Here is a 27,370-nt window from a genome sequence, read left to right as displayed (position 1 = left end):
GTCACATGTCAAAGTAAAGCAAACAATACTAGACTAATGCGTCTCACGAGGTGAATCTCTCGAAAACATGTCCAGGTCACATTTCACTCCAAATCAAAAATATATTTTATGTATATTTTGCATGAATAATAATAAATAAAAAAATATCTTTTTTTCTGCCATTTGGCATTGTTTTCATACCAAAAAAAGTACATATACAGTAAGTAATTAATTACTGTAATTTAATTACTTTTCCTGTAAGGGTTCACTCTTAATTCTTCTGTAATTTAATTATAGTTACTTCTGATTTCATTACATTAAATGCTGAATAGACTATAGTACAATTTTATTGAAAACAATAGTGGATTAAACATCAAAATAATAAAATGTATATGTTTTTAATGTTACCTTCTCCCTTTAAATACTTTGGTCAGTTCATAAATAATTTATGCACTTTTATATTATTTATTTGAAAGAGCATGTCTACCCTTGTATTGTTCAACTGGTCGTGGTTGATATGGGATTTAGAAAGTAGCCTAATTATTAACAATGCAATTACAATACAAGAGAGTAATTAGTACAGTAATCTAATTACACTGTTGAAGATGTAATTAGTAGTTAGTAATTAATACATTTTTTAGAGTAACTTAACACTGTATATACATACATACACATATATATATATATATATATATATATTTAATAGTCTTTAATAAAATACTGTAATGATGGTTGAAATAAGATTTTTACATTTTCGGAAGAAAATGTAGGTGGTGCTTACAAGAGTCGAGAAAAGGTCACCTCCACCAGCCAGATTACTGTGGTATTCAGGGTAAAGTCTAAATAGCCCAGTAATTTCTCTATGATATCCTGGTCTCTAGATATGACTCTTGTCCCTCCTTCAATGTAAGTCTTGATATTATAAATTAGCAAAGTGAGGAATACTGTAGTTGGGATCAGGTTCAAACACTTCATTGAAATCAGTTTCCCCTCTCAAAGCCTCCTCATGAATAACCTGTGGTTTGGATGGCCTTGCAATCTCTGAGAAACAGTGTGAACGGAAATATTCAGAATGCAGTTGTTGGGTTTGGGAGGAAAGAGTGATTTGTTTTGTAATTCAAGGTCCAGCTGTTTCCAGGTTTCGCTGTTTGTGTTGGCTTATCAGGGTTTTGTAAACACAGAGGATCTAAGCAGCCGAGGACTTGAATACTGTCCGGCATGTGATGTGTGTGTCGACTCGGTCACACTCTTGAGTATCAGGAACACTGAGAGCAGGGGCTTCTATTGGAATGTGTCAACACTGATAGAAGCAACACTGACTTACTGTGAGTTGTATTACTTTTCTGCTAAACAAACATTTGAAATATTTGTGTGCGAAACTTAATAATAAGTTAGATCCATATGCATTTATAGTACTGATTATTTTACTATAAGTAATGTAAAATAATTAGGGCTGTCGTGTCAAACGATTAATCGCGATTAATCGCATCCAAAATAAAAGTTTGTGTTTACATAATATATGTGTGTGTATGGAGTATAATTATTTTCTATATATAAATACACACACATGCATATATATTTAAGAAAAATGTATTATTTATATATAAAATATTTATATATAATATAAATTATATAATATAAATATATACACAGTATATACATGCAAATATTTCTTAAATATATACATGCATGTGTGTGTATTTATATATAGAAAATAATTATACACCGTACACACACATATATTATGTAAAAACAAACTTTTATTTTGGATGCGATTAATCGTTTGACAGCCCTAAAAATAATCAGTCATTTTCGATAAACAGAAATTCCAATTACAAACTCTACACAAATTTCCTTGTTGTGTGTGTGTTTTGTTGCTGTTTTTGTTATATTGTGCCAATAATTAATATAATATTACAAATATTGCTTTTAATATTATACTAATTATTAACAAAGTAGTAATATAATGCTATATATAGGCTACAGTATATACACACACACTAAATTTTTATATTATTGATTGTTATTATATTAATCATATTTATCATATTGAATTAATAATATTATATATTTCATATATATTGCTGTATTAACTACTGTGTGTGTATATATATATATATATATATATATATATATATATATACATATATATACTGTATATAATATATATAATTGTTTTATATTAATAATACGAGTGTTGTTTTAAATATAACCATTTATGTATACAATTACATTACATTATATTAATTATCTCTAAATTCTGACTCCATGAGACTACTCACTAGTATGATCTAAAGGCCAGAAGAATTTGGAATATGGTTTGTATGGTTTATATGATAACTTTGATATTTGCATCACATACTGTTTCTATAAAGTGCTTTAACTGTAGTTGACTGGCATTGAGCTCAGGTGAAACACACCATACAATACATGGAGAAAACTATACACAGGTGGAGCGTTTGAATGGGGAACTCTCCACAGTGAGAAATAAAGAACCTAAACAACCGAAGAATCTCTTGAAGTGATTTGTCAGGTTAACATTATCTTTGTCAGACTGATTTAATTAACCTACACTGAAATTGCTGAGTTTGTGGGTCAGATAAGAGTGCCTGATGTTCTGTAGTGGGTCAGGAGGAATCTAAAAATGGTTGTGATTTCTCATAAATGTCAGGAGAACATTGAGGGATTGGATGTTTGTAAGCACAGAAATGAACAAACCTGCAGATTATTGGACATGAGACGAGAAAGAGAATGGTGAAACTTGATTTGATAAGCAACAGCGGTATATTTCTTTGCCCTACAAACTGCGCCACCTTATAATAAGTGAAGAGAGATGAAAAAGCCTCATCAGCATGATCAAATAAGACGTGACTTCTTTTTTAGGGCAGATAGCACATGACAGAAAGCCTACACACCCTTATCTGCTCGAACAACTGGGGTGTGTGCGCAATGCTTGAGGTTTTACTGGATTTTCCATTTTTGCTTGCATTAAAAAGCATGCTATCTATTAATGAACAGCGCCAGGCTGCGCTCATCTCCTCTTGTCATTTAACTGAAGGCTTGTATTCAGATTCTTATCAGGGCCGTGATTACAGCGCTGTTGTGTGTTTCAGAAGTGAAAGATCCCACCGCCCCGAATAGAGTCAACGCTCTCTTGTCGTGTGAGGCTAAATTAAGCTAAACATAATGAACAGCATTGTGGGCCATGCACCCTTTCAGCACGGTGACAGTTGCTCTTTGTGACCCTCCACCCGACTGGCATGTGTCCCGGCTGCCCACAAGATTACAAGTAGGTTAAATGTTCTGTTCATGATGTGGCCTAACATTTATAAAAATGTAATATCAAGTGCTGGAAGTTGGCCGGCACTTCTATATTTTAATCTGTGGCGTAACCTCATTTTTTCTTGCATACCGGCACTTCTCATGTTCCTGGTTGTGGATTCCTATTGAAATGACTGTCCGAGCAACGGTAAACGTGACCGGACCTTTACTCTGGGACAGAAACGGGCTTCCATTATTTAGAGATGCCTCTTTGTGTTTGTGTGTGTGAGGCTAAATATATGATGTATGAATGTGCGTATATTACACACGCCACAAGGCATGACAATAGGGTGAAACTTGACCCTGACAAGCGTAATCATACTCAAATTTCCCTCCATCACTGAGGTCCCACAGGGAGAAAGTCAACCTGCCTCGGGATACGTCAAAGCAGAGAGTCAGGGGTTAACGCTTGGGAAAATACCAGCTCTTAATATGGAGACCATTTTATATTATAGCTTCAGAAAGCATGCACTCAAACACATACAGCTTTGCAAGTGGCATTTTCTATAAACAGACTTGTCAGAGTGGACAGTATGATTTGTATTTACATGTTGTTGTATACCACATTTGCTCAAGGGAATTTATGTAATGTCAAGTTAGATTGGCATCATTGTACATTACAGTCAGGAAAGCTGCAGTCTTAGACACGCCAAGCTGCTACTTGTGTCAGATGAGATTCATGGTATTAGTTCACACTCGAGATTAATGTTGTTACTCCACCCTTAATTTCGAAACACACTTTCCCAGCAACTGTAATTGTGACTTATATTCATAATGTTGCATCATTGTATGACACATTTTTGCAGGTCGCTGAGAAGCAAACCAGCAGATGCAGTAGACGGCTGGCGCCATGGCCTCAGATGCGAGTCACATGTTAGAAGCAGCCTTGGAACAAATGGATGATATTATTGCTGGTAAGACTTTAATTTAGCTTCAAGTCGATTTGAAATCCTCCTGATGAACTCAATTACACAATAACAAACAGGATATTTCAAAATAGCAATTTTAGCTTCCCACAAAAATGGGTCGGGTAAAGGTAATCTTGCGGTCTGGTCCTGATTGGCTGTTTTTCAGGAAGCGATCAGATAAGGGTCTGCTCCTATACAATGTTTTTTTCTGCATATCTCTTGATCTATGCATGCTAATTGGATTCCCTCAACACTACATGTGTGAAGCTTTTTGAAAGGATTACATGGTGTTGGATATTTTGAAAGAAAAGTACTTGCAAAACAAAGGTAAAGCTAAATGAAAAGCCTCGGATAGTTAAAATGTACGGCTTAATGATGGGGCTGTCAATTTAATATGTTTATTTAGTTAATTATATTAAAATGATGCATTAGAAAATTAATTCATTTAATCATACCTCTGCAAAACAAAGGCTATATAAAACATTCCATCTGCACTATTATATATAACTATATATATATATATATATATATATATATATATATATATATATATCTCAAAACTCGACCAACTAGCATGCTTTTTATTTATTAATATATATATTTAAATTAATTAATGTATTGATTTTTTAAGAAATTGATGTTATGTGTTAATTATATATGCATATCATTATATTTTAAATATACATAAATATATACATACATACATATATACATTTATAATTTATATGTGTATATATATATCATTATATTTTACATATATATATGCACCAGTTTGGACCAACATATGGACCAGTTATTTTAAAATGTAATAATGATTTACAAATATAATTAAATGTATATAATATACATAAGTAGCCTATATAATATAAATATATAATTTATTTTATATATAGATCAGCAGCTCTATAGCATGTACAGTAGATTAAGATATATGTTAAAACATACTGTACCCATGTTAAGTTACATAATGAGTAGCATTGTAGGGTGTGCATCTTTACAGCACAACATTTTATAACAAAGCAGAGTAATTGGCTGCCAGTTTCGGAGGGAAAACTCTTAACAGGGCTGGGTAGGGAGAGGATGTGGGGGCCGTGAAGCCCCTCAAGCATTCTCAGCGATTGCCAACATGATTTAACTAATAGAGGATAAATGTTTAATGTGGGCAGTCAACAAATGAAGACTGGGGGAGGAACGGAGCGGAGCATGCAGTTTGCTGTCTGTGAGACAGAGAGGTACAATGCAGTGGACTCAGCTAGTCTGGAGTCTGGACTATGACAAAATCTGTGATAAACACTGTTTATTTCAGTTTCATAACCTAAGGTCATACTACCATTAACATTTAGGCAAAACAATGTTGGCTTATTTACTTTTAATGTGGGATAAAAAGAGCAACATAGTGATCTAAAGACCAATGGCTCCTATTTTTGATAGGCATCACATCACATAATTTTTTTTTAATTTAGCAAGGAAGCTGATCAAAATTGACAGTAAATGAGTTCCACGAAAATATCAAGCCGCACAACTGTTTTCAACATTGATAATAATAATAAATGTTTTTTTGAGCAGCAAATCAGCATATTAGAATGATTTCTGAAGGATCATGTGACACTGAAGATGCTGTAATGATGCTGAAAATTCAGCTTTGCATCACATGACTACATTTTAAATATAAACCAGTTGTTTTAAAGCGTAATGTTTTACAATATTACAGTTTTTACTGTATTTTTGATCAAATAAATAAAACTTTTTTTTTTTTTTTAAATCATTAAAACCCTCAACTAAATATTATTAGAAAATGAGTGTTTATTGTGTTAAATAATCTGTTTTTAACTACACTAAACTATTGATTCTTTTCGCTATTGAATACAATACAACTATATTGTCATATTTCATAAGTCATCCTCCATGTTGGATTTTGTTGTTTTACTGAGCTGGGATTCGATAAGGAAATACTACATATTTATTTATTTAATATTTAAACCATTTTTATTGAATTTACATCTCAATATCATGAGGTATATGTTAGCATACATGTAAAATTATTCATACCGTGATATAAGAAATGGATTGCATACCACACACAGTCTATTAGCTGAGTAGTCCTGCATGACATGAGTTATAATTGTACAGAATGAAGGCAACATGTGCCAAATATTACAGATGCAGGACTTCAAATAGCACAGGCTTATAAATCAATTGCTTAGGAATTTAAATCATTTGAAACCATTAATGTTTAGTAATCAAATGTCATACAGTGAGGCTAATCCTGGATCTAGACTTTAAATGAGTGTCTGTCTGTGTGTGTTAAGAATAGGAGGGTGTGATGAGAGTTGACCACAGGCATGTTTTTTTTGTTTGACTTTATTGTCTGTTCAGATTTACTGGACAGAAATTCATCTTTAACACTGGCATAAAAAACAGATACATCAGACAACACTGTACAATCACATAATAAAACACATGGGGCATACATGATAAAAACAAAAACAATATGTCGCGTCTCTTCAGGTCTGCTGAGTGAACTGACTCGTGACAATGAAGGACTGTTGTTGTTCTAAGAGTTTCACATGGTTCTTGAAATGTCTCCTCCTGCTGGTGGATCTCAATTACAATAAAGATGATCCAACATCTGGCATTATAGCCTTATTTGATTGAAAGAGTTTTTTCATAGAATTTCCAATTCCAATTTCTTTATTTTATTTTAGGTTATTTTAATTTATTTGAGGTGTTTTTGTATTTTATTTAGTTTTATTTTTTAAGGCGATTTTATATTTTATTTTAGGTTATTTTATTTATTTTAGGGGATTTTGCATTTCATTTTTTATTTAAGATGATTTTATTTTTATTTTATTTTATTTTCAAAACCTAAGGGATATTTGTGAGCATGAGTAGCAGAGAGGGTCACGACATCCCCCACCCCTTCATTAAGGAAACCAATGAGGTCATTTCATGCTCTCAGCCAAGCAAAACACTTGCGCCTGAATGCACAAATTACGCATTTATATAAACAGTTATGCACATTTTGTCTCACATTCTTTGCACGCATACTAGCAGAAGACATATGGAAACGATACAAATCCTACGTTAACGAGACCTGATTTTATTCCACTGAAACTAACGGAAAATTGTATAACGTAAAAATTGACACCGAGGCCATTATCCAGTTGTCAGCTGTGTCTCTCTTTGTTCTTATTGGTGATTCTGCTGTTAAAAATGGAGCGATGTCATCATAGACATTTAAAGTGTTATAGAATCCTGATGGTTTCCAGATGTTCTGGTGCTTCCTGTATATTTGTTACGTCTCATTCCATAGTATCCAGATGGGGACAGTTGGAAGTGTTGTTGTGCGAGTTGATGGAGTCGACACGTGGCTGCAGCGGTATGCTGTGGGTTATGGGTAATATGATGTGATGATGTATGACATGGCGTGATGGTGAATCTCTCCTGCACTCTTTGCCTCTCAAGTCACTTTTTGCCCTGTTTGTATCTTTTTTCACATACAGTACACTGTAAAAATGATGTAAACAATGATTACTGGAGTACACTTTACAAGGAAATACTATTTAGTATTATTTTAGTTTTATTAATATTTTTAGTTATTGTTTTTATATTATTAGTTTTCATGCCAATTCATTTTAGTTTAATTTTTAGTCATTTTATTTCATTTCTTTTTAAAATATTGCTATTTAGGTTTAATTTATTTTTATTTCAGTTTTACTTTTAACTAGTTTTTATTTATGTACAGTTAATAATTTTTGTGCTTCTAATTTAACTTACTGTTTCAGTTTATTGCCAAGGCATCATTTCCAATTTTCACTTGGTTTAAGTTTTTCAACATATATATATATATATATATATATATATATATATAATATATATATATATATATAAAAGCTGGAAAAAAGCTGATATATATATATATATAAAAAAAAATATATATATATATATATATATATATATATACATATATAAAAAATATATATATATAAAAATATATATATAAATACATATATATATATATATATAATTTTTTTTTCAGCTTTATTTCAATCAACAGAAATGTTTTAATAATTTTACTTTTAGTTAACGATAATAACCCTGCACTATGCAGTCTTCAAAAAGTCACGTTTATTTGTTGCAATTATTTGTGAAATTTACTAGCAATTTTAAGTGAAAATTGTTTCAACGTCATTTTTAAGACCTTTTGACTGCTTTGGTACAATAAAAGACATGGGGGAAAAAAAGACGATATTGCATTGAACATTTTGGTGGATTCGAACTTGTATCGCCGATATGAGCGTATGACCACTAAGGCAAGGGTCTAACCTCTTTTACTTCTTATTTAGTGTACATTATGTTTCTGCCGGCAGGTTCCAAGGCTGCGGTGGAGTTCAGTAACGGGCTCTATGACCTGGGCTCTCCTGTGAGTGTCGGGCCCCTGCAGGTTCTCCAGCTGGCTGAGGAGCTGAGACTGACACTGGAGCTGCAGGCCGGGGACGAGGACCGCAAGTCACTGCGCTCCCAGCTGCCCTGCACCACCGCACAGAGCCTCATGGAGTGGCTGGAGAAAGGATCGGTGAGTTAAAGCCTAGAAAATGAATGTGGATTTAATGTTGGAATAGTACTACAAAGTTCTGTCATGAAACTCGAGATCGCACAGGCTGAAAGATCCTTAACTCAATCTGCCTGCAGTCGCATCATTCGCTATTGGGCACAGCTGATTGGTTCCTGCTGTATCAGTAGCCAATGAGCTCACTACTCAATCTTCAAATACTTGGTCAGCATTTGCTGTAGCAGTCGCAGCGCGCTTTCAGAAACCCTCCACCTTGGTCGGCTTCCTTGCGGCGCCTTAATAATGCCACCCGATTGCCTATACAGTACGGTTTGATGATTGCCAAAAAATCTATACTCTGCATGTCGAAGAAAAATTTGAAGCCACTATTTAAGATTTGGTTGTTAGAACTTTCCTCCACTCTGCATGTGGAAAGACTTAGATATAGTATTTCTGGTAATTTAGATAAATTTGAAGCCTCTTGGAGGCCTCTTTTCAATCACTTGTTAAAAATCAATAATGACGAGGCTATTTAAAATGTATTTCTATTCATTTATTTTATTGTCATTTCCGTTGACCTCTGTCTTTAATGTAAAGATACCTATGTATATCTCATTTGGTCCAGTTGTACAATCTCACCTGGTCTATAATGTCACACTAGGCAAAAATCTGTTCTGATCTTCCTCGCCTGTGCCTGGTGATGTGGTTATCTGCAAACTTGAATCTAATTGAAGGAGTTTTTTTTTTTTTTTTCATGTGTAGTTGTGTTTGGTCCTGTCCTGTGATTGTATTGTCTTTTTGTCTGAAAATCTGAAAATGCTACAATAAATATAATAAAAAAAAGAAAAAATAATAATAAAAAAAGAAACCCTCCACCTTCCCCAGCTCCACCTGTATATATCCATTAATGAAAATTTTCTCACCCTTATGTTGTTCTAAACCTGTATGACGTGGAACACATAAGTATCATTTAAAATATACATATACACATACAACAGCAGATCATAGTGACCATGATTTTCAATAGCAAAGAAAAAAAAACAATCAAAGTTTTATGAAAGTCCTCCATACAGTGTTATTTTAGTATTTTTTATATATTTATTCATATTTTATTCAAATAAAATAAAATATTGTATATTATATTAGTTTTCGGTTTTCATTTTAATTCTATTTTCAATTTTAGTCATTTTATCATGACCCAAACGAGGTGAGCAGTGAGCACAAGTCTTAAAAGCTATTTTATGTTGCTTATTTTAAGCGGATCTGTCATTGTATTAAAAAAAGAGCTGATTGAACAATCTTAAAAATGTTCCTTCTGTGTTCCAATGAAAAAATAACAGCCCACAGGGTTGGAAAAACATGCATAAATAATGATAATTATGATCATTTTCATTGTTGAGGGAACGATCCCTTTAAGCGCAAACTTCTGCCTATTACAGGGTCTTTTCTCACGTGTCCCAGAGGCAGTTTCTGGCCCAGCATTTGCGTGCGTATGCGTGTATGTTCCTTGGATGTTTTTAAAAGAGTTCGGATCCCCTCTGAGACATTGATAGGGCTGCGCTTCCTGCCTCTCTCCCTCTCTTCCCTTCATATTCCTCTCTCCACACAGTCATTCTCTCCTTTCTGTTCTCTCACTCTTTTGCTCTGCTTTAAAATCTATACAGTCACCTTTAACTTGGCTTCATCTCCTTTAGGGTAAGTCTTCAACTGACATCTCTGCTCATGCAACTAGATTAGTTTGTTGATGTGTAACCTGGCAATGCTTGCATACTTGCTTTCTCAGAATAGTGTTTTTCTTGTTTTGCTGGTATTTGTTATTGGCAAAAACAGTCACAAGATTCATTATACTGTTATTTGTGTATCCCAATGGAAAATGCTGGCACATGATTCTCATCAGTAGCCTGTGGTGATTTCTTGGTCAAATAACAGAAAATCTCTTTGTAAAGTGCATAAGCAACCTGTTGGCGGAGCTCGGAGATCAGTCAAGGGCCGTGTTTTCGCAGGGATCACATTTGTCAAATTTTCAAGGCCGAAATCCAGTCATTTCAATAGGAATCCACACGATAGAAAAATCTCAAGATTACCCTACGCAGATTTCGCAACGGTTTCAAGTTGGTCGCGTGGATTCGCCATGCTTACCAACAGAAAGTCCCTTTCAAGGAAAGTCTGTTCACTCGGTTACCATATTTGCAACTCCTCCGGGCAGCTATTTTGGGCAACCAAGACCAAGTCTATCTACTTGAATGGGGGAATCTTAAAACCTGCTTGCCACACTAACATAACATTTTAAATCAACAACCAAATCTGACATGAACTGTCCCATAAATGCTGTTTCTTATGGCTCATTTTTGCATTTAAAAAAGCTTATATTTCAGGCTAGACCAGCCAATGCGCATGTGCAGTCCTAAGGCCAATTCACACTGCGCCGACAGATGGCAGCAAACACTTTGTCGGATCAGTGTGTTACCCCTGTCGGTGTTGGTTGGCTCTCGTTTTTGCCGATTGAACATGTTGAATAGACATTTAACGGGTCTTGGAATGTCGGAGAAGTGACGTACTGTAATCCAGTGATTGTCCTCATTGGTTGGCGTCTGTCGTGCAGGGTGAATTGGCCTCTAAGCGCGCGTCTCACAACACTAACTGGTAAAGCCTATATAGAGTGGTGCAGGTATGACGTCACTTTGTAGGCCAACTGGCAGTTGACATCCCCATTTTCCATATGCTTTTGGATTATCGGCAAAAAAAAAAAGATCTGTGATCAACAAAGGTTTATTACACTTGCACGTTTTGTCACAAGTTAAAGGAGAACTCCGGTCAATTTTAACATTGAGCTCATTTTTTTGTACATTTGGAGTGCTGTCAATACAGAGAACTACGACAAAAAACGGTGTTGCCTACACCGAGTTATTCTATTTTTAAAATTTGCACCCTGTTGACTTCAATAGGGCAAGTAGTAAGCCTGCTTTTTAGCCTTTTAACATCCTTTAAGTGTCATTACAAGTGCACAGAAAATGTGAGTGATTCCTTCCGAGTGAACACGGGTGGATCTGACTGCAGTAGATGTTAGAGATATTAATAAAAACGAAGTTAATTCAGCCAGCGCTCATACCTTTGTTTACATCCTGTTTTCGGTGGAACGCCATAGTAATCGATTGTCGAGTTCACGCGCGTGATCATTGGTAACTAAACCTATGCGCGTGAACTCGACAATCGATTACTATGGCCTTCCACCGAAAACAGAATGTAAACAAAGGTATGAGCGCTGGCTGAATTAACTTCGTTTTTATTAATATCTCTAACATCTACTGCAGTCAGATTCACCCGTGTTCACTCTAAAGGAATCACTCACATGGCTGGGCACTTGTAATGACACATCAAGGATGTTAAGAGGCTAAAAGCAGGTTTAAAACTTGCCCCATTGAAGTCAACAGGGTGCCAATTTTAAAAAGAGGATAACACGGTGTAGGCAACACCGATTTTTGTCGTTGTTCTCTGTACTGACAGCACTCCAAATGTACAAAAAAATGAGCTCAATGTTAAAATTGACCGGAGTTCTCCTTTAAAATGTTAGTGATAAAAAAAAATGTCTTTGTACTCATTTAAACTAGTTATGAATATCTCTTGATTTCCTCAGACAAACTCGTCAACATGGTTCGTTTCCATCTAGTTTGTTTTTCTTGTTCTCCGTTTATCCGCCAGTGTTGCCACCTTGTGGCCAAACTAATTAGTGCTAAAAAAAATCAAAGCGCATAAGCGAGATGGAAAAATCTGGCTGGGTGTTCGTTCAGTTTGTGGACACTGTGCTGATGATGAAATTCACATCAAGCACACAGTAGTACGCATGCCCTAGCGTAAATGTCAAATCTGAAGTGTACTTTGGGCTTTAGTCCATGGGGTCCTTCTACAACTCAACAGTCCTCTGAACTGTGTCTCTAAGTGGGATCAAGTACACATGCTCCCTAATTACAGCTGGTGAAAACAGTGCAGGAAATGCGATCAAGTCCTGATAGCGAGACGTTCGCATTAGCGGGACCGCATTACGCTTTGTTCTTACACGCCGTATCTGGCCCGTGTTTACATGCACATGAGGAATGTTTGTGGCAGCTGCAGAAAAGAGATAAGAGAGGTCGTTCTTCTCATAACCTGATCTGAGACCTGTCTGAGCCGCTGTAGGTAAAGCGTGTCTGTTTGATAGTATTAAAATATGTCTACTCTTGTTTATGTATGCATGCGCACATGTGTCTGGTGTGTCTCCAGCTCCGCAGCTGTCAGGATCAGAGACTTTGCCAGGTGCAGCTGAACTCGCAAAGCTCTGGATAAGTTGCGTGTTACACTAATAAAGACCCAATCGTCTCTGCTTGATCTCAGGGTGGAACTTCTAATAATTCTTGATAGCTGACAAAATCACAGCCTCCCTCCCTCAAGAATATGTAGTTGTTTTTGTCTTAGAATGGAAAAAGTTCACCGTAACGCACCAAAAAAACAATGCAAAATACAGTGTTTATCCACGCAAAATGGCCAAAGTGTCATTTGTTGACTCCAGCTGTATTCATTTAATGTTTTTGACCAGAGTCCCATGCGGTGACTGTATCCCCACTCTTACACAACACCCCATGACGCAAACAGGAAACGCTCAGAGGCGATACTAGAAGAAGGTTTATTGGCCATCACCATGCCCATACTAAATGTTTCAGCATTTTGTATTATTGTTTGTTCTTATTTGATAGTTATGACTTTTTGATAGTTTTGACTTATGTGGATAGTTAACCATTTACTCACCCTTATTTCGTTCCAAACCTGTATGAATGTATGGACCACAAAAAGTGAATGTTTAAAGAATATCATGAGCTGGTGTTTTTGATGGGACTGTCAAGTTCCAAAACGACTAAAATATAATAACAGAGAAATGCTCTATATGACTTGTGCACTATATTTTCAGCTTTGTGTCAAACAGGCTCAAATGTAACTCTTTACTATTACAGAAAAGTTTTTCCTAGCTCTTCATGGCACGTTCATGAGAGAGGTAAAAAAATATATATTTGTTTTTTAATGAATCAGTCGATCCATTTTCCTAAATCTGCCTGAACGATTCATTCATGAATTGGTCTAAATCTTGACTACAGCTCACTAGAGAGGGACATTTTAGTGAATAATGACTTAAATTTCAGTCTTTTGCTCACACAAAGCTATCATATGACTTAAGAAAGCTTGGAATATAGTGTATTTGCCAATTCACTGTAAAAAAGAAACAAAATCCAGTTATTTTAAAAAAAAAAGGCAGCTGTTTCAAGTATTGCAGTTGATGCCTGCATACTTTACAACTTATAACCATATATTTCTATATAATGATATAATGACACTAAAATAATGCATTAAACATTACATTAATAACATATTGTAACAAAATAAACACCCAAATTTACAAATACAATTAATATACTGATAACAAAGCTGAGATAATTTTTTTTTATATATAAAATATAGTTATATATGTCACACTGTGACTTCTGAAAATGTAATTTTACTGTTGTTGACTATAAATTAGGCTATACCATAGTTCAGTTTTACTTGTAAAGACCATACATTTGACAGTAAAATTACATATGATGTTAAACCACAGTTTTTCACCGTATATTGTACGGTACGTTTTTACAGTGTACTTTTACAATGCTTTTTGTAGTTATAAAACTTCGCTCTCCATTTATCGTAATTGTATCGAAAGAGCAACCAGCACATTTATAAAACTGTCTTCTGTTTTTGGTGCCTCATATACATTACTTCACTTTGGACAACATTTTTAGCTCTTTAAGAAAGTTAATTATATAATAGTTTATAGCAGTGTACATATAGGCATGGCCTTTTCCTTCAGTCTTTTCCTCAGCTGTGTTTGTCTATGAAGGAGACAACTGGACAGCAGGGTTGCTTGTAAAGTTAAAAAGACACAGAAATGGATGGATGTCTTCCACAGGAAACAGGGTCTTTGGGTTGTAGCCTTGAGTAAAAACAGATGGGAGATCACTGGAAGGCAGTGTGCCTTTAAATGCCCCCCCAACCCTCTCTCTCTCTCGCTGTGTTTCTTGTGCTTAAACAGAGACACTGGCTTGTTTCGGTTCAGACTTGCATTGGACTTAATTAAAGCCACTGTCTCACAGAGAAAAGAAAGAAAGGGAGGGAAAGATTACAAATATGTAGACTTTCATTTGTGAACAAGAAAGTTAGTGTGTTGTAGTATGTAACATCAGGGAGTGGAAGTTGTGGATTGATGTTTTGCATCTGACACACACACACACACACTGAACTTGTAAGTGTCTGGCTGGACATCAGACGCAGGGGGTCTCGGGCAGACGTCTGGCATTAGAAGTGAGGTTTGTGCAGTTGCTTCAGCATGTTAGGAACTCCTGTCTTCAGCAGCCAATATAAGGAGGAGGAGGAGGAGGCGACTCTGTAAAACAGGCGCACAGATTCACTGAAACCCAAAGCTCAGATCTCAGCCTGCCGCTGCAGTCGCTCACTTACTATAACGGGTCGAGATGGGCCTTCAGCATGGAAGAGAAAATTGACTTTTATAAGCATTTCACTTGGCTTAAAAAGGTAGGTTGAAATGTCTGCTTTTCTACTGGAAGTTATCCATTTTTATGGATATTTCCATTCAGCTTTTCTTTTTTACTGTTTTCTTTTTGAGCAGGATATACCATGAAAGGGATCACGCACAGTCAAGAGGTCATTATTGCAATATATCTATTATGAAATATTGATTTGAGTTTTAATATTTGATAATCTTACCTGTATATTATCTTAAAGCTTCCACTAAGAAAAAAATAGTCCATTAAAATGTACAAAACAATAAGCAAGACAAACACAATGACAATATCACAGTAATATTAGTGATTTTGAAGGTGATTTTCACAACAATTGCTAAGTGTGATACAAGATGAACAAAGTTATTTTAGTATCATTGAGATACTAGTTTTTATTAATATTTATTCATTTTTATATTAAAAATGTTGCTTTGGAAACTAGATTAAATTTAATTATTTTTAATATTTTATTTTATTTCAGTTTAACATTTATTTTAGTTTTAGTTAACAATTATATCCCTAATATCTCTATTTTATATGAAATACAAACCAGATACGAGGTTTCTGTTGCACTTGCACTTTGTCTTGGATGAGCATGACTGATATAGAGTGGTTGGATTTGTGTAGAACCGTTTGTTGTTGTTCAAAACGTCAGGCTGCTTTGTGCTGGTGTGGATGTGTGCCGGGAGCTTGTGATTTCCAATAGTACAAAAGCGCTTTTTATCCTGTCCAGCTTCAATGATTCTGAGCTCATGCCCTTGAACACAAACAAAAATGCATTCACTGACACAACACTTGATTCTTAGTGGTCGTAATTCATGCAGTAAAATTCAGTTTAAAGGTGAAGGTATGAAAACCAGCATGCACACCTGTTCTTGAAGTGCAAGAGGCCTTGAAACGCTTGCTTGCCATGGTTGATGTGGTTTACAAGGTATTGCGGTAAGCCAGGTATGTGTAACATTGCAGGAAAGCACACAATGTAAAACTTAACCAACCATTACATTTCAAAGTAAGAAAGAAATTACAGTAATTATCCCCCACGAGAAAAAAACAGTAAAAAAATGCCGGTTTAGAAGAGGAATGGAGTGCATTACACTATTACAGGGAGGGGGTGTATCGTAAAACTCTAAATATTGTCATACATTCTTGGACAGTGGAGTAATAATGATCACTGTAGACTCTTTTTGAGCTTCTCTGAAGTCATTTTAGGACTTTACAGTTCTGTTAACAGGCAGTGGGACATGAAAACGGGGAAATTCCGGAGCTTTTGGGTTGTCTTGCTTATAAACATCCCTCTGGTGAGGTAATAAATTGAATCAGTGCTCTAGAGAGCGTCATGAATCTCTGTGTGTGAACTCAGCTCTAAAGGTTAAATTAACTGTAGATCATTCGTGTTGTGGACTTCTTAAAAAAATAAGGCAAAGTTGCTTTCTCTGGGTTTGGGTTTTTTAGTTAAATGTAAATTCTTGTTCTTTTTCAATGTTTACGATTATGGTTTCCAGGTTTAAAGCTAAAGTGTGATTTATGAACGACTTGTGCCACTGAACGGCAACAGTCGGGTTATGGAAGTAAAATCCCTTTAATTTTCTCCATAGGGTAATTCATATTTAATGATAAATTATAGATCGTTAAGAACAGACCAATGACCAACGAGGTTGTTAATTGATGGTATATGCTTTTGTTGAAACCATCAGCCTACATTATTTCAACTTATTTTTTAAATAATTGTTTAACAGTGACATTCTTGGTGAAAAACTACATTATCCATAATTCTGCTGAGAATCTCCACCAATCAGAGAATCACAGTAGACAAATTACACCAAAAGAACTCTAGTGCCCGCCCCATGAAGCACTGCGAATGACATAATTGGTAGTCTCCCTACGCTCTCAAACAACTAAATATATACATAATCATAAATAATTTTTTTATATCCATTGTTTTTTCATTCAATTATATCATTTGCAATTCTTCACAGGATTGTAGTTCTTTCCTTCAATGAAGCCATTAAGTATACAGTCTTGTACCTTTTTCCTTTTGTCTGATTTTCAAATACTTTTTTTTTGCTTTAAATCAAAGTATGTAATGTTGTGAATCACCTTGTAGCTGGTTGGTTTGGTTCATGGCTTATAACTCTATTTTGAAGACTATCCCTATGGGAGAAATGAACGGGAAAAATTATTCCTGAAACAAGGCCGATGAAAGAGTGGAAGGACACTGTTGCACTGGAAGAACACATGAGCGCTGAACGGCTGCTGACGGCCTGGAGCTCGCATTTGCGAAAGCGTCTCAACTAGGGGTGTAACGGTTCACAAAATTCACGGTTCGGTTCGATACGATATATATGTGTCACGGTTCGGTTCGGTACGGTTCGGTACGTTTTTGATACAGCAAAAAGAAAGAAATGCCAGAGAAATTTCCTTGATTAAATTTTTTTTATTCTTATTTTTATAAAAACTTAATATCATAAAGTATGATTTTTTTTTTACTTTGAGCAATTCTAGAGCTATAATTGACTCTTCTTAGGAGCATATAAAACAAAACAGCTCCTTGGAAAAAATGAAATGTAATATTGTAGTAGTTATAAACAAAGGTTTATTTTAGTTCAGATTAACATTTGAGGGCAGAAATTGTATTCATAATGTCAAAATAAAACCGACGTAATGTTACTTGAAGGCATTATAGCCTACTATTCCTACAGTAAATCCATGGTGAATGTTGCAGATCTGTGGACACTGGATAGTTCATTCATGGCACAATGTTTCTTCCTGGTTTCCACTTCAGCGCTGTTTGATCCGTTAATAACGGAGAAATGTGAATGTTTCTCACTAGATCTCGCACCAATGTTATTACTTCTGTGGCGAATTCAAATGCTTTCTTTACTGGATCTCTTAGCGCTGTGTAGTAACAGTGTCGCATGATCACGATCGGCTCGCGCTGCACTGGTCCAAACTGATAAACAACGGTCCGTCAACCACACAATAACGAGCAGTTTCGTTACGCTTGCATTACGTTTGCCATTTGATGTTGGGCAATGTTGTGGTCGCGCCGGCGTCTCTTACATTATGAGCGTGCTTGCCACACGCAACGCGCCTACATTTGAAATAACGAAATTTTGGTCGGCAGGAAAAATGGTCCAACGAACCGTTCGGTTTGAAAATGCGTACCGAAAACCGAACCGAAAGCCTCGTACCAAACGGTTCGATACGAATACGTGTATCGTTACACCCCTAGTCTCAACATATCGTAAAATAAGCACTAAGATTATATATTAGTCACATATTTGATGTCTAAATAACTACATTCTCTCCTAAAAAACTCTTGAAACTACATTTCGTGACAACTACAGTAGTATTTATTAAAGATATGGTGGATTTGCTCGACCACCATGACAGTCGTCGCAAGCGGAGTGATACAAAAGGTGAAACGTTTGCACAGTGAAACAAATATCGCACAAATATCGCACGGCTGGAAAAAGGCTCTCAGCCAATCAGATTCGAGAACCTTTGTATGAACATAAATATCAAATGATATCACATAAAACTCTTATCTTCTTTCTACCTGTTTCCCAAGAAATAAATAAACATTCGGTTTAAATTTGCTGTGAACTGCAATTACTATGCAGTGAAAGCCTCATGTGTGAAGACTGAGCACTGCCTTTAGCTAGGCTTAACCCTGTTACTCTGCCAGGCAGCCGGCCCTGTAAACCCTGAGTAGACAGCTTTATTGTGCCGCTCAGAAGGAATTGACAGCCCTGGACACAGCAGAAGCTTTTAAAAGAGAGAGATTATCTGTGTGGCAAGTGCTAGCTTAGCGCTGACAAGTGACAGTGTCCTATCTTGCATGCTGTGTATTTATTTACTCGCATGTTTTCTGCTGAAATAGTCTGAAGACTGGACAGAAGATTTATTTAATCTTTTTTTTTTTTCTTAGTTTATGAGAATTTGTTAAGCTAAATTGGTATCATCCATCCATCCATATCAACCCTGGGGCACATCAACATGTTTCTTTTTTTAATTGTGACCATTAAACTTTATGCAAATGTCCTCATTCATTTGCAGTGAGCTCCGTTATTGCATTTGAATTGAAGGGACGTCAGACCTGTCTGTTCATTTTTGGCGCCAACATGTCATTTAACACCTTTACAACTCTCAAATGTATTTGGCTCACTTGTATACTACTCTTTGTTGAAGAAGTTTATTCTGTCATAGGCAGTGACAATTCATTCTCAAAAAACTGGATAAGCAGGTTAGCTCCTCCTCTTGCACACCTCTCTGTTGACTTTCAGTTTCTGTGTGTGCGTGTGTGTGGTTCAGGTTTTGCTTTGTGAGCTGAATGTCCCCACAAAGTATAACTTGAAACAACCTACATTAAGGGGACATTTGGGAGGCCCTCATGAGAAAAAACAGCCACTTAAAGTGATAAAATGACATCTCTGGTGTAAAAATACATATGCACGTGTGTGTCTCCACAGGTCAACCTCCAGTCCTCGAGCAACAATGAGACCTATCAAGAACGGCTGGCGAGATTAGAAGGGGACAAAGAGTCTCTGGTTCTCCAGGTGAGATATTTCACTAAGGCCTCCAAGGCATTTCAGCATAATAGTCACAATGTCAACACAATGAGAAGACAACTAGCCAACATGCTTGTAAAACCTCACAGGGTCAAACCAGGGGACTGTGGTGTCTCTGTGAACGAACAGACATGTGACACTGCCGCGCTCCAGCCCAGGGTGACACAACTCCCTGTCTAATACACAATGGGTTGGTCATTGATCACATAGCTATGGGACAATCTGGTGAAAGGTTAGAGGGTTGGTGTTACTCAACATGCTACTAAGTCTCGATGGTAGCCACCACAGAGTGAGTTTAGCAATTATCAGCTCAAACCTGTTCTTTATGGTAATGTTTACACTAAACTAGCAAGCTTGTGTTCAGTTAACAGACTATTCAAAAGCAGAAAAAGTCCAATTACTTAGAAAATACTAGCAAACCTCTCCTCAGAATGATTTGATCATCCATTCCAAGTTGCTGGTCAAACAAATATAGCAGTGTTTTGAAACCACCACAGAGCCACAAGTCAACCTATAAATAACTTGTAGTTGTCTCTGCACATTAAACAGGGGTAGAAGAATATATTTTTCCATTATAAAATGACACACTTCACCTTTAAGAAGTTAGGTTGTCTAACTCTGCAACATGTGTCAAAAGTTGTCAATCTCTATATGCCCGCCCTTCTTGCTCTCTGATTGGTGGATTGTCTTGAGCTCTAAAGCACTGATGAACATGATTGGCTCCTAATGCCCTCAAGGTGTTGTTCTTCTCCTTTTACCTGTCCTGCTGGTTGGCAGTCCTTCAGTTGGTGTTGAACAAAAGGACACTTTCAAAACAATTGAAACTTAAGCAGGCTCACATGTTAGCATGGCTGTGTGTCAAGGCTAAGCAATGGTCGTTTTTAACCCAGATGTACACATTTGAAGGATTACATTCCTCTGCTGTTTAGACTTTGGAGTTCCCTGTGTGTTGCAATCGTCATTAGAATACCTGTAGGAGGGGCCGACAGAGACACACTGGCCAGGTTTCAAGGTTAGCCTGAGTGAACGTTGTCTGCTGTCTGTTGGTTTTAGGTGAGTGTCCTCACTGACCAGGTTGAAGCTCAAGGAGAAAAGATCAGAGATCTGGAAAGTTCCCTGGAAGAACACCACCACAAACTCATTTCCACTGAGGAAATGCTCCAGCAGGTAAGACTACACACTTTCTGTCATTTATCAGGCTTTACGTTCAGTTTTAAGCTGAAATCAGATAAATATAAGGAAGGGAATCTTGAATCCTCCTGGTTTTGCTTGTTTTGGAGTGTTGAGTTTTTACCACCTGGAATTTGAGCGATTAGTGGTTTTGCAAGAGTTTCAGTTGTAATTATGTAGACCTGACTCAGATTAAATGGTCAGACTTTTCAGTGTGTTTGATTTATGCATGTGGTTTACTCAGTCCTGGCATAATGACACCTTCAGACCTTCCTATCCAAGAGTGTCTCCGTACAGTGTGATTTACATGTTTTACTGTTTGCTGTATGATTAACTGGCTTAAACCGGTGGGTTTGTAATCATACTTGTTTAGCCATTGTGTAGCTGTTTGCTGGCAACTGTTCCTTTGATTTGTGTAGTATAATTTCCATAGTACTGTTTTTGAAACGGCTATGTTCCTTTAGAATTGCCAAGTGGGACCACAAAAATAAACTTTGTGAGTTTCTGTTGTAGGATTTTATAAAAAAAAATGTAATCCAACAGCGCTGATTTGAGTCATTGTTACAATGTTTACAAAAGGTTAAATGATTAATGTGTGCAGTTTCTTTGCACTTCAGACTTTTTTTTACTTGGAATTCTGCCTGTAAATTATTTATTAATTTTTTAAATATTTTAAGTTATTATAAATTATTTACATTATAATGTAATAATAATTATATATGTTTAATATAATTTTTTTGTAGCTATTGTTGTTTTAATGCATAAAGAAAAATAAAATAAATTTAGAAATGTTATCATCTTAACATATATTTTGAATTACAACCAGTTTAATGTTATATTAGTGAGAATTGCCCTCTTTTCTTCGTTATGGATTCCATAACAGGAATGCTTTGATAACAGTCATATCAAGATGGAATGTCAGAGATGGAGAGATAAAGTGTTTTTCTTGCTTGATAGTGCAAGTAATCTCACAGCTTAGACATGACCGTTTTCTTTAATACCATAATTCTTTGTTGGCTTCTTGGTTCAATTTGAAGTTGAGATATACAGAATTTGTAATCTTTGTAACTTTTACAAAATTACAAAATTTGTAAACTGTGTGTATACGTATAGAGATGTTTTTTAGTTTATTTGTTGTTATTATAGATAGTTTAGGCTAGGGTTTCCCCAACGGAGGTTTGCGAACCCCAATTTGTGAAGGACATACAGGAGATTCAAGGAAATGCCAATGCTTTATTTAATTTAAGCCCTCATGTTTTTTATTATTATTTAATTTTAGATTTTTTAATAATTAAAATATTAATATTATTTATTAAAATGTGTAATATTTAAAAATAAATGTAAGAAAGAAAAAAACTGAAAAAAAAAAAACATGAGGGCTTAAATTAAATAAACAGTATATTTTAAATAATGATTTATAGTAGATAGTAGGAGACAGGGATTCAACTGACAACCCCTTGGTTGAGACAGCTTAGACTATTCCAATGGTCCTCGGCATACTTTTAAGGGAGCCTAAAGATGAACAATAATTTTTGAAGAACCAGGGTACCCACTGTCTTGAAAAACATGGATAAATGAGTTAGGATATATAAAAGTGTTTTTTTTTTTTTGTTTTTTTTGTTTTTTTTTTAAGGCGTAAAAAAGTTAAGTAAATTAATAAAATCGTATAACTCCGTGGACGGTTTTGAACATTATAAATATAGATTTTTGAAATTGTGAGTAAAAAAAAAAAAGTTGTAAATCAAAAACAGCTGGAAAAGTCGAGACAAAGGCCATATTGTATATTGTTGTGGACAGTGAGGGGCCTCGGAGTCAAAAGGTTTGAATAATGGAAAAATAGCATGTGATCTAAAGGTCCTATATCACACAAATGTTTAAAACTTTTAAAACTGTTTTTTGGAGTTTTTGTCTGCTGAAAGTTTTTTTTTTTTCCGTACAGTATGTTGCAAACAACAGTACAATCCATTGAATGCACTGTATTCTATCCCTCACAGTCTTGTTGTCATTTCTGTCAAAAAGTAAATATGGCACTACCCTGACTAAGGTCTATTGCATGATAGAGTGTGTTGCTGGTGGGTAATTGTGACTCATGTCCACTGTATTTCACAGAACTAAGAGAGAATTAATATACCAGAGATGTTTGTGTTGCATTCAGTGGTTTTCATCCATCATCACTTTGCTTGGGACTCGCTTGCCATTCACACTTCTATTAGATTCAACTAATTAAGAGAATATGGATTTCAGAAATATAGATTTCGAGACATGAGCACACCATCTGTGGTCTATTGTAACTGTCCGAGCTTTCTGATTGTTCGAACGACATGAAATGTTGTATTCTGCTTCATAAACTAGAAAGGAGAAGTTGAAAGAGGAAGCGATAGTGTGTTTTTTTTTTTTTAAAGTTAGAGCGTTTAAGGGTAATTCTGGTTAAAGTATGAGGCACAACTTAGACCAGACAAAATCTGCTGACTTAAATATCTTTTTTGGGGGGGAATTTGGCCAAACTATTTAATAAACAAACATGCAAGAGGTGGACCATTTTTACATGATATAATAATATATATTATATATATTATACATGCATACATACATGCATACATACATACATACATACATACATACATGCATGCATAAAAACATTTTTTTTACATGTATGAATATTGTAATCATTCTGTATATATTATAGTACCACGATATTTCCATCTGATACCATCATTGTATCTCCACAATACTTTTTTGTGAGGGCTATTATATGCACATATTTTGTAACCTTTTTGGCTTTTAAAATACTGGTTAGCAAAGGTTCTCAGAGCCCTGCTGAATTTAGCCCATAGTATCAGGAATGCTGAGAAACGAAGTTTCCCTCTTTTGGCCCTCCTGACTTTCTCACATACAGGCACCAGAGAGGGTGAGGAAGTATAAATAGCGTTCATTGCTTGAGTATATTTAGCGGCGCTTAGTTTTGACCCAAGCGTTTCTGTGAAAGAACTTGGCCAGTGGAGCAGCGAGGAGCCGACTGTGTGCCGTGGGATTGTTACTGTATACAGTACAACTGTGTGGGTGTGTTTGTGTGTCGCCATGTGTTCGCTAACGTGTGTGCGTGTGCTCTAGGAGCTCTTCAGTCGGACCTCACTGGAGACGCAGAAACTGGAACTGGTGGATGAAGTTTCCTATCTGAAACTCAAGCTTGTCGGCATGGAGGAGGAACACAACCACATAGATGAAGAGAACAAACATCATAAAGCCGAGGTACTGTATCAGACTGTCAGCTCACACAGGGCAACGGGTTCATCCATTATAGGATGTTACTTGAATAACATCGTATTAATGTTGTTCTTTAAACTACGGTTTAATCCTATAGTTGTTTGCTTCCTTTATTTTTATGGTCTGTCTTGTAGGGATGTCACAATATATTGTATGCAGTAATTTCACAATATCAGTTTTATTATTAAAGCAAAAACTAATGGACTCTCAGTATAATATTTATTATTATTATTATAGTATTTATTAATATTTAGATTTAGCACTAATTTTTATATTTCTTAGTTTATTTTAATTTGTTGTTTTGTACTTTTTAATGTTATTAAATGCATTTGTCATTTTTATTAGCTTTTTTTTAGCTTAAATTTTAGGTTTTAGTTTGAGAAATTTTTGTATTTCAACTTAAACTGTTTTCAGTTAGTTGGCAAGGAAGGCATTTTTAAGTTTTTTTATAATAATTATATTTTGTTTTACTTCATCTTGTAGTATGAACGTTAAAAACTGAATATTGTTATAAGTTGTGTGGTGTGTATTTTATAAATATAAATATACACACACACACACGCATATATATATATATATAATATAAATTTGTGAGTCAACATTTAAACAAGTGGTAAACTGGTTTAGATGTCCTGATTGAGAGATTGTTATATTCGTCTTTTTCATTGTGCCTGTGTCTTTGTTGTCCACCTGTTGGCTCTAATTCAATTGAAACCACACACACAGAAATCAGCCATGTCAGTATATGCATAGTTTAATACTTGTTTAAAAAATGTGTTGTTCGATAGAAGAGAATCTGATCTCAGACATGATATTGTGGTTACGAAGAGCGCCATCTTGAAATACAAGAACAGTAAACATGCTCAAAATATGAGCTGATATTTAATCTGTTGTTTCCATATGGCACATGGAAACATAACTAGAGGACAGGGAAGTCATGGTGGCATGTTTATGTTGTAGTGTGTGTATATGTGGATCCTGTAGATTTATCACCTCTTAACACCTAATTACTTATAGGACTCCCAGAGTTGCACACTGTGTATAGACAACAGACTAAACAGAGACTTCGAAAAACACCATAACACTTTAAAAGAGCATCTGTCCTGAGCTTTATTTTTCTTGAACAGACTAAATCTCTGGCTTGCTGACTAAAAGTTCCTTTTTCAAAGCATTTTCCCATACGCCAAGTGGATAGGTTTCCCACAGCCATGGGAAAACATGGAAAATTTAGGGAAAATTACAATTGTGATTTCCAAGCCTGGAAGAATCATGGAAATTAACAGAAACTTAAAGTCATGGGAACTTTCATAGTGAATATACATTTGTCTTGGTATCCTCATCTCAAGATATTTAGCTCTTTATGAGTGCTGTCTATATTGGACAAGTCATTAGAAAAACTGGCTTTTCTTTTTCTCAATTAGTATGTGACCATTTTCCTGGTGTTATATTTTAGGTAGGTACAGTATACCAAGGACTCAGAGAGACAAAAAAATGGGAAGGATTGTGAGCCCAATAGTCTCTTTGTTATGTCTTCATCAATCGTTTGAGCCGGGCTATCACACAGACTCAGCCTTTCCACACTGACAGTGTGCTTACAGAAACATGATTTAACGATATGTACACACATGCACTGACAATTACACATACACACTCAAAACCTATGTCCCACAAATGCTCCCAGTGCCAAAAAGGCAATGCGCTGACAAAGGAAGATGTTAATCGTTAGAGACACAAAAGCATGCGGTGGGCCTAAATGGGAGACAGTGACAGGCAGTTTGATGAACGTGAAATGACAGACGCCAGAAGTGCTCAGTGCTTGTCTTGATGAGAATTCAGCACACACACGGGTTTTAACACGTATCTGCAATGGGTGTCATTCACCTTTAGAATGCATTTAATATTTATACGTTTTGAAATTGGGATGTATAAACCTGCAACGCTTGTGGCAAAAGTTAACAAAACATGAAAAATAAGCATACGATGTACAAAAAAAACACACATTGTATCAATGGTTTGGAAATTTCAATGTTTTTTGGGTAATGACTCAATCTTGTAAACCATTCTTTTTTACATCTTTTTTTTTTTTTTGAAGCGTCATCTCACACTCTTAGTGTTGGGGTAACTGAGCTCTCCTTGCATTTGTTGCATCAACAAACACTGGCCTCAAGGGTGACAGCTGCAAGGCTCCATCCAACGGGACGGAATGGCTGAAATTCACTTTGAACATACCACAGTCACAAACACTTTCACCACAGACATCTCCCCCACTCACAAACCTTTAGCATGGAGCTAAATATAGGCGTGGAACGTGTGTCTTATCATCAGCTTTAGCATCAATGGGAAATATCATATGAAACTTCCTCTGGCAGACTGCATTTAGACTGACTGTTCACAAGTGAAAAACAAACCGAACATTAAAACGCTCGTTGCTAAAGTCAGATCTCATAATCAGTGCAGAGCACTGTTGTACATCTCAGTTTTGATTAAGTATTACAGATTTACTCCCCATGTTGTCTCAAATACAATTTGAATCTCAAGCATCTGCATTTTATCCTATGAAATACAGTAGCTTGGTCCACCGAAAAGCTTGCCCTCATATAAACCCTTCTGTAAAATTAGTTGGTCAGTAACTTATATACTTTATGGCAAAGAGAAGGTCCCATCATCACCTTTACTATTTATACAAAAGGGCATTGTTTCAAGCATAAAACATAAAAAGTAAATATAATGCTGGCAACATGGAAGGGATGTTCCATGGGTTCAGTGGGGAAATATTTGGTCATGCTTTAAGTATTTATTTATTTATTTTTTAATGCCTTTAATGTAAAGACTATAGATTTGGGTTTAAATTTTTTTTTTACCATTTTCATATCACAGTGCTATTAAATACATTGCTTGAGGTGTGATGGAAATAACACTTAAAGTTTAGTTTCAGAAAAATAAAATGACACGTTTATTGTGGTGTAAATGTATATCCTCTGTAGGACTTTGTTAGTGGACTAATTAAATAAGTGGCAGTTTGAACAT

General features: G+C 35.6%; 1 protein-coding gene across 28 annotated transcripts in view; it reads left to right on the top strand.

Moving 5' to 3' along the window:
- Nucleotides 1-27,370, top strand: part of ppfibp2b (PPFIA binding protein 2b) — a 54,337-nt gene that overhangs the window by 6,551 nt on the left and 20,416 nt on the right. For 17 of the 28 annotated variants that reach the window (XR_013819853.1, XM_079859160.1, XM_079859171.1 and 14 more), the window contains exons 2-6: nucleotides 4,107-4,214; nucleotides 8,579-8,784; nucleotides 19,811-19,897; nucleotides 20,963-21,076; nucleotides 24,191-24,328. Coding sequence is in view for 27 of the 28 variants with exons in the window: in XM_079859160.1 (XP_079715286.1) it covers nucleotides 4,151-4,214; nucleotides 8,579-8,784; nucleotides 19,811-19,897; nucleotides 20,963-21,076; nucleotides 24,191-24,328 (609 nt within the window). In the remaining variant the exon portion in view is untranslated. Of the gene's footprint in view, nucleotides 1-1,180; nucleotides 1,305-3,092; nucleotides 3,269-4,106; nucleotides 4,215-8,578; nucleotides 8,785-10,323; nucleotides 10,456-14,830; nucleotides 15,352-19,810; nucleotides 19,898-20,962; nucleotides 21,077-24,190; nucleotides 24,329-27,370 lie in introns of those variants that run through there. The other 11 variants (XM_079859156.1, XM_079859163.1, XM_079859158.1 and 8 more) reach the window with 8 other exon arrangements.

This window comes from Squalius cephalus, assembly GCF_949319135.1.
Source record: "Squalius cephalus genome assembly, chromosome: 23".
NCBI lineage: Eukaryota > Metazoa > Chordata > Actinopteri > Cypriniformes > Leuciscidae > Squalius > Squalius cephalus.
This window is presented reverse-complemented; position numbering and strand designations above follow the sequence as displayed.